Raw genomic sequence first — 14,129 nt, 5'->3', positions numbered from 1 at the left:
TATTAACGTATTTGTAAGGGAGAGAGAGAGAGAAAGAGCACAAGCAGTGGGAGGGACAGGCAGAGGGAGAAGCAGACCCCCCACTAAGCGCGGAGTGAGACTCGATCTCAGCACTCCGGGATCGGGACCTGAGCCGAAGGCAGAGGCTTAAAGACTGAGCCAGGTCCCTGGGTTACTGGTTTTCTAGGTTTCTACCTCTTTCACAGGCATCACTGCTGGACATTTCTGAGGGTTGTGCTCCTGCTGCTGTCTGGCCCAGCAGCGCGGCGGTTTTGTCCATGTGATGCTGCACACCCCAGGGACCCGCGGGAACTCCTGGGCTGCGCGGGAGCAGAAGGGACTCACCAAGGCGACAGGAACCTGCCACGGCTTTGCTCTTCCGGTTCCTGCAGCAACAGGTTAATGCAAACCAACGCAAAGTCGGCCTGACATATTCTCTTTTCTCTCTCTCTTTCCTGGAACAGGACAACGTTGGGCTTTTCTTTTGACAATCTTTCAAGGACTCCTGCCCTTTCCAGGAACTGTCCAGAACAGCGGCAGTGTTGGCAAGGACCACCAAAGCGGGTGGGTGTGGGGGAGCAGGGACCAGTGTGCATCTGTTGCCACCACCGGTCGCATCTTTAAACTCACCTTCTCCACCTCTGGGGCGCTGCTGAAGCACCAGCTTGATTATAGTGATAATATAAGAAGTTTTTTAAAAATATATTTATTGATTTGTTTTACGGAGAGAGAGCACACGCGCATTCACGCAGGGGGCAGGGGCAGAATGAGAGTGAGTCCCAAGCAGACTATGTGCTAAGTATGGAGCCCCACGCAGGGCTCATCTCAGGACGCCGAGATCATGACCTGAGCTGAAACCAAGAGTTGGTCTCTGAACCGACTGAGCCACCCAGATACCCCAATATAAGAACTTTTAAACTGGGGCACCTGGGTGGCTCAGTGGGTTAAGCCTCTGCCTTTAGCTCGGGTCATGATCTCAGGGTCCTGGGATCGATCCCCGCATCGGGCTCTCTGCTCGGCGGGGAGCCTGCCTCCCCCTCTCTCTCTGCCTGCCTCTCTGCCTGCTTGTGAGGTCTCTCTCTCTCAGATAAATAAATAAATAAAATTTTTAAAAAAAGAACTTTTAAACTTATTTCTGGCTAAAATGTTCACTGTCTGGGCTCTTGGAGGAACTCACTCAATTACCATCATTCTAGCTGGTAGATCCTCCTGGGTCTGAAGTTTGATCACAATCATTCCTCTTGGTCGATGAGGTCACTTCCCTCACGCTCACGTTACACGGAAGTGCTAGACAACGTAAGAACTCTGAACTTGGGGGGTGCGTTCACAGAGCATGTCCTGAATGTGGAATAAGTTTTTTAAAGATTGCTACTACCCTGTCACCAGAAGAGGAAAATGTGGCAAGGGAGCTCGCTCGTAAGAGGGCTGACTCATCAGTCAACGTCCTGAGCGACAAACCCCCGTTACTGTCTTGTCCCCATTACCTCACAGGTGCACTGACAAGTTCCTGAAGGGCCACATTTAGGTATGGGGTCGATGAACTGATTGCACAGGTTTGAGAGTTATGCGTGGCTTGCAAAGACAAGAATTTAATCATCTGAGAAGAGAAAGAGCGTTAAGTCCTGACACAGAGCATAAATTCTGGTGCCAGACGGCTGGGTTCAACTTGTAGCAAACCAGCTGTGCAGCCCCAGGCAAGCTGCTTAACCTCTCTGTGCTTCAGTTTCCTCAACTATCAAGTGAAAGACAGCAGAACCCACCTCACAGGCTCATTGTAAGGACTCAATGATTTAACACATAGCAAATGCTCGGGACCATGCTGGGCACCTAAGCATTTGCTTTTCATATTACTGGCACAGAAGAAACTGGGCCACCACTCACCTCTGGTATACCGGAGCCACAGGCATATGGTGCAAACACGCGCACCAGGGAGACGGCCAAAAAGGCAAACAGCAGTGCCCACAGGATGTACATGAGGTAATTCAGAATGTAAGCACTGGCACCCTGAACAACACGCACAAAACGAGAAAGGACACGTGAGCAAAGGCAGAGCCCAGCACCACCCCGCCCACCCTCTCCTCGGGGACCGCAGGGCCTTGGCCAGGGACAGCTGCTCAGCTGGCCCTGTGTCCCCAGAGAGGCCAGTGTCGGTTTTCAGAGAGGCTGCCACTGCGCCGGCAGGTACACACCGACCCAGCCCCGGGGGGCCCTCTGGGAGCTGCTTGCACCTGCCCTCCCCCGGGGAGATCTGTGCCTGCATGTGTGCGGCAGAGGGCCTGCAGCTGGTCTCATCAGTCACGATGAAGGTCATGAACAGTGCGATGCCGGAAATTCTGCCGCAGAGCCCCTGGAAGGTTCCTCTGGTCCCATCCGCAGTGCACTGGCCTCTCTCGGCCCTCCCGTAGGCCAGTGGCAGCCCCGTATCCCGCTGTGGTCCAGGCCCCGTGAGCAAAATGCAGACACTCAAGGCCCTATCCCAGGGCTACCGAGTCAGACACAGAGGGTGGTGGGGGGTGCAAAATGTTGTTTGGGCAAGCTGGCCAGCACTTCGAGGGCAAAACATGAGCTTCTCCTGCAGATTCATGCACTGAACCACTTATTCCAAATTATCTGATAAATGAAGAACACGCAGTCTGGGATCTTCGACCCTGAGTACCTGGTCTGCAGGGTGGGGACATGTCTGGTGGCCTCAGCTTCATGCCACCATCTGGGTTAGCCCAGTGAGGGGCGAAGGAAAGCGCGGTCACCGACAAGCCAGGCCACGGAGAAGGCCACACGTGCGCCTAGGAAATGCCAAACCACATTCCAGGAGACCGCTCTGGCCTTGGCAATCACTTTTATTCACACCCTGTGCAAGAGCGATCAGACTGAGGAATACATTCCAGCCACTTAAAACCATACTTTTTTGAGAGTAAAAATAACTTCTCATTCTTACTAATAGCTCTTCTTTGAATCAAAGTATAAATCTTAGAAACGGCTGAAAAGATGAACAGCCATATTCCCCCAACAAAAAAAAACATATTGTAAGTAAGAACAAGAAATAAAATATGGTATCTAGCCAATTCTGCCTGCCCATTCCCATCAACCCAAGTAGAGAATTTATTTTGGGAAGAAATGGAGAGCACTGAGAACATGGGAGATTTCAAGTACCCTGTCTCCTTCTGAGATTGGAAAGAATCAATTTTCAATTCTACTGAGGAAGAGGTTTAGCAAAATGGCCCATCCTCAGCTGTGGTCAAGTCCATGGGGGGGATGCACGTGGTTGGGGATGGGGTAGAGGGCAGAAGAGGGATAAAGCACACCCATCGTCTAGAAATACACCCTCGCCCTAGCCCTCCTGTGGATCCCACCCACCTAGCTGCCCCGCCCCACCTGGGCTTCCGATCTGTCCATGACCCACAGTCACTGTAATGGCCCCTGGATTCAGTTACAAGTTAACTCTTCCCGAACGAAGACTTTTGTACAGATGGGAAGCTCTAAGTGCCTTGAAGGCAAGCGCCCAGTGTGTAGCTACCTGGACCCTCCTATCACAGAGGCCCAGAAACATCCTCAGCAATGCACTCTTAAAATGCCTTGGAAGACGAGTACTTAAGCCACAGTGGGGTGGCACGTCCCACCTGCTAGGATGGCTAGAATCGAACCCAGACAATCACAAGTGCCGGCGAGGAGGTGGACCAACGGAAAGCCTCACACACACGGCGGGTGGCACTGGAAAATGGGGAACTCACTCTTGAAAAGACTCCTCCAAAGGTTTAACACAGAGTTACCACAGGACACAGCAATTTGCCAACTAAGTGGAGCCCCAAGAGAGATGAAAAATAAGCCCACGCAAAAACCTGTATTCAAACGCTCAAAACAAAATCATTCCTAACGGCACAAGAGGGGAAGCAGCCCACATTCATCAACTACGGAGTGGCTAAGTGTGGTCCAGCCATACAGTGAAACAGGATTCAGCCACTGAAAGGAGGGAACAGCAATTTATCCCACAGCACGAACCCGAAACACGGGATGCTGAGTGAAAGAGGTGGGCACCCTGAGTCAGAGTTCTTTTTAGCACTCTACTCCGCACAGTGCAGGACTCCACTTGGACACAAAGAGATCAGGGGTTGCTTAGGGCTGGTGGGTTGGGAGGAATGGGGAGTGGCTGCCAACGGGTGCAACGGTTCTTTGGGGATGATGAAGGTGTTCCAGAACGGTCTTGTGATGACGGCTGCACAACTCTGAATCTTCTAAAAACCAGGGCCCTGAACATTTTAAACGGGCAAACCATGTAGAATGTGAATCGTATCTCACTAAAGCTGGTACTGTTTTTTTGTAAAAAAAAAAAAAAAAAAGATAACTTCTTTTCATATCGGAAGGTGTAAAAAGCAGCCCTGTTTCTTCAGCACAGTCAGCACATCCCCCTCGGGAAGAAAAAACAAGACTTTCACAAACACACACATACATCGTGCACGTAAATCAGTAGGGAAAGCTTTTCCGACTCAAGTTTGTGCGTCAGAGCCAGAAGAAGCCAAGCCACTCTGGGACTGAACCAAGGACGGTCATCAGAACAGACACCGGAAGGGAGCACGAGCAGCCACGGAAGGCCCAGGGCTGCTCCAACGTGCCTGCGGAGCGGCAGGGGCTCCCAGCCAGGACCCTGCCCAGGAACCCACCTCCGACTGATTCACCAGCAGCTCCGACCATTTCTGCCAGAGGGGACACTTGTCCCTGTCCTCAAAAGTGGTCTCGTTGGAAGTCCAGCAGCACTGCTCGTGGCTGTACCAGAAAGCGGACAGGCAGACCCCCTCCTTCAAGTCGGTCATCCAGTCCACGGCGAGATCGATGACTCCGGCCAAGGTGCCTGGAAGCAGCAGCAAGAGCCACTCAGAGGAAGTGTCCTGTGATGAGGCGGGAGAACACAGGGCCCGGGGGCCAACGCGGGAGCCCCGCAGCAGGGCAGGCCTTGACGGGGGAGAGGGGGACCATGCTGTGGATGGGGCACGAGAGAGGTCTCCTGAGCACTCCCGGTGTGACCAAGGCCATGCCCAGCCCCAACAAGAAACAGAGGCTGAGGACAGGTGGTGCTTGGGTGGCTGAAATCCGGCAGGAACGACAGACATTCAGGGCTTAAGTTCTCACAAGCCACTAGGGCCAAGCAGCTTTCAAAATTCATCCCTTCCAAATCCTAGAAACAGGGTACACGGGCTCTATAAATGAGGCTACCCCCTCAGGGGCTTCTGGGCCCTGATGCTGGGATCACACACTTGAAATATTTCTCAGGCAAACCTGACAATCCAGACACAAGGGAGGCATGAGGACCATAAAAGCCTCATCATTTAAGTGAGGTTTTGCCACCAAATGGGAACCAAATTTGGAAAATCCCACTTGTTAGAACTTTCTGGATTTTAAAATCATGGATAAGGGATTGTGGATCTATTATGTAAGTAGGTAACTACTTTAAAGGCAGATAGAAGTGAGATGTCTTAGAGTGTGCAGTGGGCCACGGGAGGCTACCTTGGATCTCCTTCTGAATAACCCACAGTTCCGGAGTCTTCTACAGAGGCAGGGAATACTTTCAGGCTACTAAATTTTTCAAACTTTTACTGGATCCTTCTAACACTATCAGTCCCCCACCTGCACCCGTACACCTGCATCAGGGTTGGCCCTTCCCTGCTCCCCCATTACATCGAAAGCGCCCACTGTTCTTGGGAGATCACCCGAATGCTTTGCAGGCGCCAGACTCGAACAGCTGGCCCCTCAAACCCTCCCCGCCTCATCTCTTTCCATCACTAACACCCCCATCCTGCCCACACCATGTTCCTGGAGCACCCCTGCTTCGCCTCTCTACACCACCTCTAGCAGCACTGCCCCGCCCCGGCCCCAGCAAGCTCCTACTTATCTTCCAGCTTCAATATTTACATCACTTCTTCCAGGAAGCCTTTCCTGGGAAGTCCAAGTCTGGGCTACGCATAGTTTCCGGCCATTCCCCCATCATCATAACTCATATCCTCATCACGAGTGTGTGTGTGTGTGTGTGTGTGTGTGTGTACGGTGTCGAGACCATAAGTGTGGGGGAGTTGTGTAGTGCGGTTTACACACCAAGGTAGGGGTCAGGCCAGATGTTCAGACTGTGTGTCCACTCTAAGCAGGCAAGGGCCACCTGCCTTGTCTACTGTTTTATGTATCAAGTATGTGGCAAGAACTTCATTTCCATGGGGCAGTAAATGAATGAATGAAAATCAGAGAACCCAGGTCGATCCATTTACTCGAGAGGTAGTTACTGAGCACCAAGTGCCTATGAGCTAGTCCCTGTTCCACGCCCCTGGGAAATGGCAGTGAACACAGCAGGCTCAGATCCCTGCCTCGGCAGCACCGCACGACACAGGGAGACGGGCCACTGGACAGCAGAAGGAAATCAGGGGCTCTGGGAGAAGGCAGCTAAGTGCTAGGGAGCAACCTGCAGCCCGTGACAACGGTGCGGCCCCTCTGGGAAACAGCGCGGCAGTCCCTCAGGTAACACACAGCTGCCATCTGACTCAGCAAGTCCACTCCGGGGCGAGCGCCCAGGAGACGGGACCACACGCGTCTATGCAACACGCGCATGTGAATGCTCCCAGCGGCACTACTCGCAGGAGCCAAAGACCAGAAACAGCCCCGCGCCCCATCCTGCGGAACGGCCGGGTCGGATGGGCTCCAGCCACACAGCGCACTCGAACTTGACAGCAAAAAACAAGCGGAGCTGCTGCCCGCTCCGCGCTGGGGCCCGGCACCGTGGCGCTGAGTGCGGAGGCTGATCGTCGGACCCCGTGCGGGAGGCTCCCGCCTCCCCGAGATGGCCAGGCCGGGCCAATGTGGGGGGCCACAAGTTAGGGTCAGCAGCTTCCTGGGGCCAGGAGGGGGCTGGGGGCCGCGGGCCTTGGTAGCCAGGGCTGTGCAGGTCCTTTGGGAGCCGGAGAGAATGTTCTAAAAGGGGCTACACTGAGGGTTTTGCAACTCTGAACGTGTCAGAAACCGCCGCACTGTACACTCCGACGAGGTGAACGGTATGGACTGTGAACACTATCTTAATAAAGCTGGCACACGCACACGCACACACCCGCACTGGAGCGAGGGGCACGGGGCCGAGAGAGGGAGAGAAGATCAGAGGATCACTGGGTCTAACCCCCTCGCCTTCTTTAGGTCTTTGTTCAAATGTCTCCTGGCGCTGGAGGCTCCAAGTCCCGCTCCCTCTCCAGGCCTGGATCTTGATCTCCGCCAGGAGGCAGCGCTGAGCGGCGGGTTTCGTTCGTTCGGTGGAACAACAGCGACACCCAGTGGGGACTCCCGATAAGCGCCCCGCAGAAGAGCCGCCGGCCTCGCCATTGAGAGTGTCAAAACACCCCGTCCAGGATGGAGCTGCAGAGGGAGGGCTGGCCAAGCCAGGGGACCCCTGAGTCCTCCCCACTGTCAGGACAGCTGGAGAGGAGCACAGCGAAGGGGACACGATTTGCTGGCTCTCCTTTCCCGGCACTCTGCAGCCACGTGCACTGTCAGCGTGTTCCCCCCCCCCCCCCCCCCCCCCCCCGGCCTTCTCACTGCCTCCTGTATTCCTCTGGAGGGTGTACCTAGAGCGCCCCTCGCCGGGGTGAGGGGCCCCAACCCTGGCCCCACATTAGGATCATGGGTGGGGGCTGGTATGAGGGGAGGCTCTCCCCAATGCTAGGGTACCATCTCCAGGGAGACTCTTGAAGCCCAGGCAGCAAAATTTTTTGCTTTCATTCCCCAGGGGAGTCTTCCAGAAAGGACTGGCAGAAATTGGGCAGACGGGGAAACCAAGAGGGAGGTATCAGATTTGTTCAACAGAGCCCAATTGGGCTCTTACAGGAGTCAGTAAATCCACGCTCTGCTGCCTGCTCCAGCAGATGCTAGAACATCTATTCCGGATTTCTTCATTTTCTCTATTTATTTTTCCTGCCTAGAAGCCAAGAATCATGATACGGTACACAGTTTCATAAATCTCTTCTAAATAAAGACATCAAAATTCACAGCAAATGCCTACCCTGCCCGCCTTCAAAGGTGTTCGTGGAAGCAAACAAATTGGTGGTGAGACACCAGATAGCCATGAAATCGAATCCCTGTCACCACCGCCCTGGGAAGGGAACACTAAAACTGGGGAAATGCGGGAACCCTCCCGGCAAGCGAGCCCCCCCCCCCCGCCCCCGCACAGCGGGGTAGGGAGAAATGAAAGAATGCCCAGAGATCGGGCTCCTCGGTCATCACAGTTTGTGTCTGTGCCCCGTTAGTATTCGGTCTTTCTGAGAGCATTTACTATATCTGCCTTTATGACAGTCACTCGCTGATCAATCCGGTAACTGTCACTATTATGTTATCACAGGTAAGTGATTTTTATTAAGGGACTCACTTTTAGCGTGCTCGGTTTTTTTTCTTCGTAGACATTAACCTTCAGAGCCTCCTAAAAGGAATTACATCTCGGGAAAGAGTTTCCACGGAGAGCTGGTGCGTTTGATAGTGAAAGGGCAGGTTTCCCCTCCAGATATGCCTCCATTTGCTCTGGAAGCATCAACTGCTCACAAGCCTGGTGCTGGGGTTATAAAAACAAAGGGCGCAGCATCCCCAAGTGTCAGATCGACGCATGGGCCGGAGGTACTCGCCATGGGCCTCCCTCCAACCCTGTGCATGTCTCGAACGTGCTCTGAGTTCCCCACTGTGTGCACAACTCACTCCAGGGCCTGTGTGGACACAGCGAGCCGGCTCACCAAGTACAAAAGTGACTGCATCTGGGCTCCATGCCCTGGACTCTTGCCTTATTGGGGTATGTTAAATGTTAAAGGTGCGGTCATCGGTTCTGCTCCCGGGTATTTCAAGTAATAGATCCCTTGCACATGGTAAAAGAGAATCGGTCCCTTTCTAGAACACCAGCCCAAACCGGGGCAGCTGGGCCTCCGGGGCCCCGCCCCTGGAGCTCCAGTCCCGGAGGGTCCCGCGCGCCACCCCCCACCACGTACCCGCCAGCAGGCCGATGAGCAGCATCACCACCCAGCCTGACCAGGCATCCAGCAGACTCTTGATGAACTCCCATATGGACTCCTTGCTTTTGCTGGTTATCTAGAAGCAGAGAGACACGGTAGGTGACCGCCGAAGACTTGGAAGCCCCTCACCCAGATTCACTTGATTACAAAACTTCCTAAGTGTGATTTGAACCCCGATGATTCAGAGGCCATTCTGAAGGGAGACAGTGATTCCCTGTCACGGTTTTAAATCAGAATGACCACTTTCACCCTCCCCGGATGGTCTGCTCATGAAGCCTTCTTTTGTCTTCAAGGTCAGATGTTAACAGCTGGAACTGTGCATTGGCTGGCATGGGTCACCTTTGCCAGGCGGGCGGACGCGTCCGAGCACACTGTGGGGACACCCCCTCCCCCCAACCCTTGCTCTGAGGCGCCGTTCCTCTCACAACCCCTTAGAACATTTTCTGGAAAGATGTTGGGCTCTGCGGGTCAGCCGGCCTCTGTCGCGAGCACTCAGCTGTGCTGCGGCGGCCCAGACGGAGCCGGGAGGAGTGTGCCGGCAAGTGGGCACGGCCGTGTTCCAAGGAAACTGTCCTGACCGGAGCAGGTGCCCGGCTGGCCCAAGGGCCAGAGTCCAGCAACCGCCGCTCCGGGCCGCAGGCCGTCCCCTCGCCCACGGTCTGCACACCAGAGCCCGGAGGCCGGAGAGTCTTCTGGACTCCGCCTCACTTGCCCGCCACCACTTCGCTGGGGCCCCTCCCTCACCTCTCCCTGCCTCTCCCCGGTTGTCTGTCCCAGGCGCCCCCCACCTCCCTGGGCACCCGCTCAATCTCGGCAGGGCCCAGAGCGCTGACCCCCGCCTTACCTCTCCCTCCGCCCACCCAGGCCACCTCGGCCACCTCTACAGCTTCAGCGCCCACTCACAGGCCGGGACCCCCCTCCCCCCGCACCGCAGCCCTGACCTCACCCTTGAACTTCAGAGTTCTTGCTGCCTGCCAACCCCACCCCCAGCTGCAGGCTGGGAAAACGGCTCAAACTCGCGGTGGCTGACACAGAACTCAGCGGCCTCCCCGTCACAGAACTTCTGGCCAACGAGGGCATCACCCCCTTTCTAACGGAGGCCGGGGCCGCATCCGGGACTCTGCTCCCTGCCCATCCCCAATAAACGCCCCCCCAAATCTGGTCAGGGGCTCCCCTCAGTACCTCTTGACCCCGAGCCTCTCTCGCGTGCGCTTCACTGCCTTTGGTCAGAACTTCTTCCTCTTTCTCCTGAACTTACTCCCAGGCTTCCTGTCTGACCCTCTGCCGTACGCCTTTCTCCCACTCTGGGACGGTGAAGAGGAAACCCAAACACGGCTTCATGCCTCCTTGGTGGTTCCCGGCGCGGCCCCTGCCCACGACCTCGCCTCCTGGGGGGCCCTCCCCCAGGCCGCAGAGCTCCTGAACCGTCTACTGGGCCGTATTCTCTCAGGCCTCTGTGACTTCAAAAAGGGCCCCTCCTGATTTTAGAAACTTTTCTCCTTTCTCCGCGTAGTAAACTCCTAGTCCACGTCCAAGGCCCGACAGAAATGTCACCATCTCTCAAAAACCCTTCCCTAACCGGCCCGCCTGAATGATCGCACAGCACTTACACCCCGCCGTATGGTGGCCACGAAAATGGAGACTGATGGCCCACGAGCTGCCAGGCCCGCGGTCTGTGCTTTCATACACACGCAGCTCCCCCGGTCTGCAGACAGAATGACCTCCAGCCTTGCAGAGCAGAAACCAGGGTCTAGAAACGGCGCCCCAGAGCTCACCCAGCCTCAAGGCGTTGAGGACGGGATGTACTTGATCTTCAGCTTCCGGAGTCCCCTCATCGCCCTCCACACCGCACCCCTGTACGACACAGCCTCCCGCCCCAAGCGGGCCACCTCGTGATCGCCTGTCCACATCTCTGCCTGCCTCGCTAGCCCTTCTCTTCTCTTCCTCGGACTCTCGCCCAGCATGTGACAGGTGAGCTAACCCTATCTCGGCGACCGCCCCCGAAGGGAGCGCCTCCGACACGTCTTTGTGAATGCCACCCACCTTTCTGTGTCTGTCGGTGTCCCGGGACTTCTCCCGCAGCCAGTCGATGGTGTGGAAGTCCTCGTACGTCCCCACATCGGGGAAAGGCTCGTCGAGGAAATCCATCAGGTTTCCAGAGCCGCTCATCGCTCCAGCATTGACCATGCTAGTTACACCTGGGAGAGAAAGCCTGGCATGAAAACCGTCACTCAGGACATCCGCAGAGACACGGCAGAGCAAGCCGCACGTAGCAATTTCTTACACAAGAAATCGCTTCCGCACGGGCATCTCTGCTGCCACGAAATACAGATACGCTCCGTCTTAGCCCCTTCAGGCTGCTGTAACGGGGCGGCTTAGAAACAGAAATGTCTCCCTCGCAGTCTTGGAGGCTAGAAGTCCAAGATCAAGGCACTGCAGGGTCGGTGTCCAGTGAAGACCCTCATCCTGGTTCATAGGCAGCCATATTTATTATTTATTTATTTATTTATTTATTTATTTATTTATTTGACAGACAGAGGTCACAAGTAGGCAGAGAGGCAGGGAGAGAGAGAGAAGAGGAAGCAGGCTCCCCGCTGAGCCACCAGGCACCCCCATAGGCAGCCATCTTCTTGCTGTGTCTTCACGTGTCGGAAACAACCGTGAAGTTCTCCGGGCTCTCTTTTATAGGGACACCCTTCCCACTGGTGGGGGCTCAGCTCTCCCGGCCCGACCATGGCCCAAGGGCCTCACCTCTTAATACCATCCCATTGAGGGTTGAGTTCCAACACATGAATTTGGGGGAGACACCAACCTTCAGGCTGTAGCTCAGTCGAGTTTTGTTATCTGCACCTGTTACGTTCTATAAATCACCACGAACAAGTTAGCGACTACCAAAGCGATGTCCCTAAGTGCTATGTAAGGCTGGGTTCCTACAAGCCTCTGGTCATGTTTTTGTAAACCAGTCAATACACGACCCCGCTTTCTGTGTTTCTGTTTTAAGACATCTTCTTGAGGGGCGCCCGGGTGGCTCAGTGGGTGAAGCCTCTGCCTTCAGCTCAGGTCATGGTCTCAGGGTCCTGGGATCGAACCCCACATCGGGCTCTCTGCTCAGCGGGGAGCCTGCCTCCCCACCCCCACCCCCGCCTACTTGTGATCTCTCTCTGTGTCAAATAAATGAAATCTTTAAAAAAAAAAAAAAAAAAAGACCTCTTCTTGAACATATACCACTGATTCGTTAACACACTGAAATCCCGACTGCATCACTACAATTCATACCTGAACGAAGTTTATCTGCCCAACGGCTTCTCTCTACTAGGCGCACCACTGCCTTCTCGCATCTGGAGACACCAGAGACCCTCCAGCCCTGCATTTAGGGCCCATGACAAACAGCAAATTACCAATAATTTTTTTTAAAAAAGGCACAAAAATGTGAAAAACATGGCATTAAACAGTCTGTACAAAGGACGCTTGTTCAGAGTCAGAGCTGAATGACGTAAGATGGCGGGGCCAGGAGTGTGCTTCTCGGGTGACTCGAACTTCGTGCGACTCTGTGCACACACGTCTGTGAGTAACCGGGAGAGTCCCCCACGTACCAATTTGGGGGTTACGAGTACATTTTAGTGGGGAGGCCAATGCACAACTGTGAAGTATGAAGTTTGACCACATGCATCTCTGAAAAACCTCGAGTTCTGCAAAGAGCAAGGCGTCAAAACGAGAGGGCTGCGAGGCAAACGGGGCAGGGCGCGCCGGTCCCAATCCAGAGCCTGCCCCCGAACCCGTAATCCGTTCTCCGGTGAGATGAAGTACGCAGCCCGCGGGGAGTCAAACCGCGCAGCCAGAGCGGAGTGAAATGCTGACGCGACATTCTTCGCTGTGGAAGCCAAGGCAATCCGTGAGGGCAGCGGCCCTGTTTAGGGGGTCCGGGGCAGAGGCGGGGAACCCCCTGGAGATGGACAACCTGCCACATGTTCTGGTCTGGTGTGTGCGCCTCAAAAATTCGTATGCTGAAACCCCACCCCGCGGTGTGACGGTGTTAGGAGGTACGGCCTTTGGGAGGTGACGAGGTCGGGAAGACAAAACCTTATATAAAAGAGACCCCAGAGTGCTCCCTCACCCCTTCCGTCGTGTGAGGACACAACGAGAAGTCTCTGGTGGAGAAGAGTCTCTGCCAGCACCGCCCCCCCACCCCGATGTCAGACTTCCAGCCTCCAGAAGCGTGAGGAACAATGTCTCGTGTGTAGAAGCCCCCCAGTCTGTGGGATTTGATCACCGCAGCGCAAACAGACCAAGACAAGCCAGGAGCCACGCCCGGCTGGCAGCACACCGCCCTGGGCAAGGAAACCAGGGTTACAGGCACTCACTTTTCATTTTTCTTAAAATACAGTCAGTAGGGCTCCTGCTGCCAGGACAGTAGCCAAGCTGAGAGTTTCTCCTTTTCCTGCCTAAGATAACAATTCTCCTCCCACTCTCCTGGCTCCCCGGGTCTGGAAAACAACCCCGAATAAACCAAGACACCTTCCACGTTATACCGCCATCAGAGCCTGATTTACACATCACACAGGAGCTAAGTTGAGATGCAGAAAATGCTTTGCAGCAGGACCAACGCTCCCCCACCAGTTAGCAGGGCGAAAAGTAATACAGTCTCACAAAGACAGGAGGTTGGAATAAGCACTAAATAAAAATTACCTTGGCAAAGAGCATGGAAATGTGAATTATAGGACGAGGACCACAAAAGTGCTGGAGTCGATGGTTAAAAAGGTGAAGGGCAGTTATAAAAATATTGGAGCATGGGCTCCTCTCGTTGCTTTATGTATTGTTACATACGGAGGACTCAACCACGACCTGATGAAACTGCATTTTAATCAAATTGAAAAGTCGCTATGGGCAAAGCGGGGTAATCACCTTACAAGCAATAAAGTGGCGATAGTGAGTGATTTATTGACGGTCTGTGCAACTCGGCTGCTTTAAAACTTTAAAAGTCTGAGGCCTGAGCCATGCCAAGCTGAAAAGTATACCCGTTGATGAGTACCCAGGGAAGAGTCATGTTGCATAAGTCAGTAGCAACCACTAATAAAAGGGAAGGAGTAAAATTAGAAAGCAAAGACTTCGTTCTCATTT

General features: G+C 54.4%; 1 protein-coding gene across 3 annotated transcripts in view; it reads right to left on the bottom strand.

Annotated features, from left to right (window-relative positions):
• Positions 1-14,129, bottom strand: part of CLCN4 (chloride voltage-gated channel 4) — a 59,680-nt gene that overhangs the window by 23,950 nt on the left and 21,601 nt on the right. For all 3 annotated transcript variants that reach the window (XM_004758814.3, XM_004758813.3, XM_004758812.3), the window contains 4 exons: positions 11,055-11,209; positions 8,988-9,087; positions 4,656-4,843; positions 1,882-2,004 (listed from right to left, as the gene is read on the bottom strand). In XM_004758814.3, coding sequence (XP_004758871.1) covers positions 1,882-2,004; positions 4,656-4,843; positions 8,988-9,087; positions 11,055-11,198 — 555 coding nt within the window. In that variant the 5' untranslated portion in view covers positions 11,199-11,209. The remainder of the gene's footprint in view (positions 1-1,881; positions 2,005-4,655; positions 4,844-8,987; positions 9,088-11,054; positions 11,210-14,129) is intronic.

The sequence above is a fragment of the Mustela putorius genome, unplaced genomic scaffold (genome assembly GCF_011764305.1).
Source record: "Mustela putorius furo isolate JIRA1106 unplaced genomic scaffold, ASM1176430v1.1 tig00003836_pilon_pilon_pilon, whole genome shotgun sequence".
In the NCBI taxonomy this organism is placed as follows: domain Eukaryota; kingdom Metazoa; phylum Chordata; class Mammalia; order Carnivora; family Mustelidae; genus Mustela; species Mustela putorius.
Note: the sequence above shows the minus strand (reverse complement) of the source record. Positions and strands in the feature narration are given on the sequence as shown.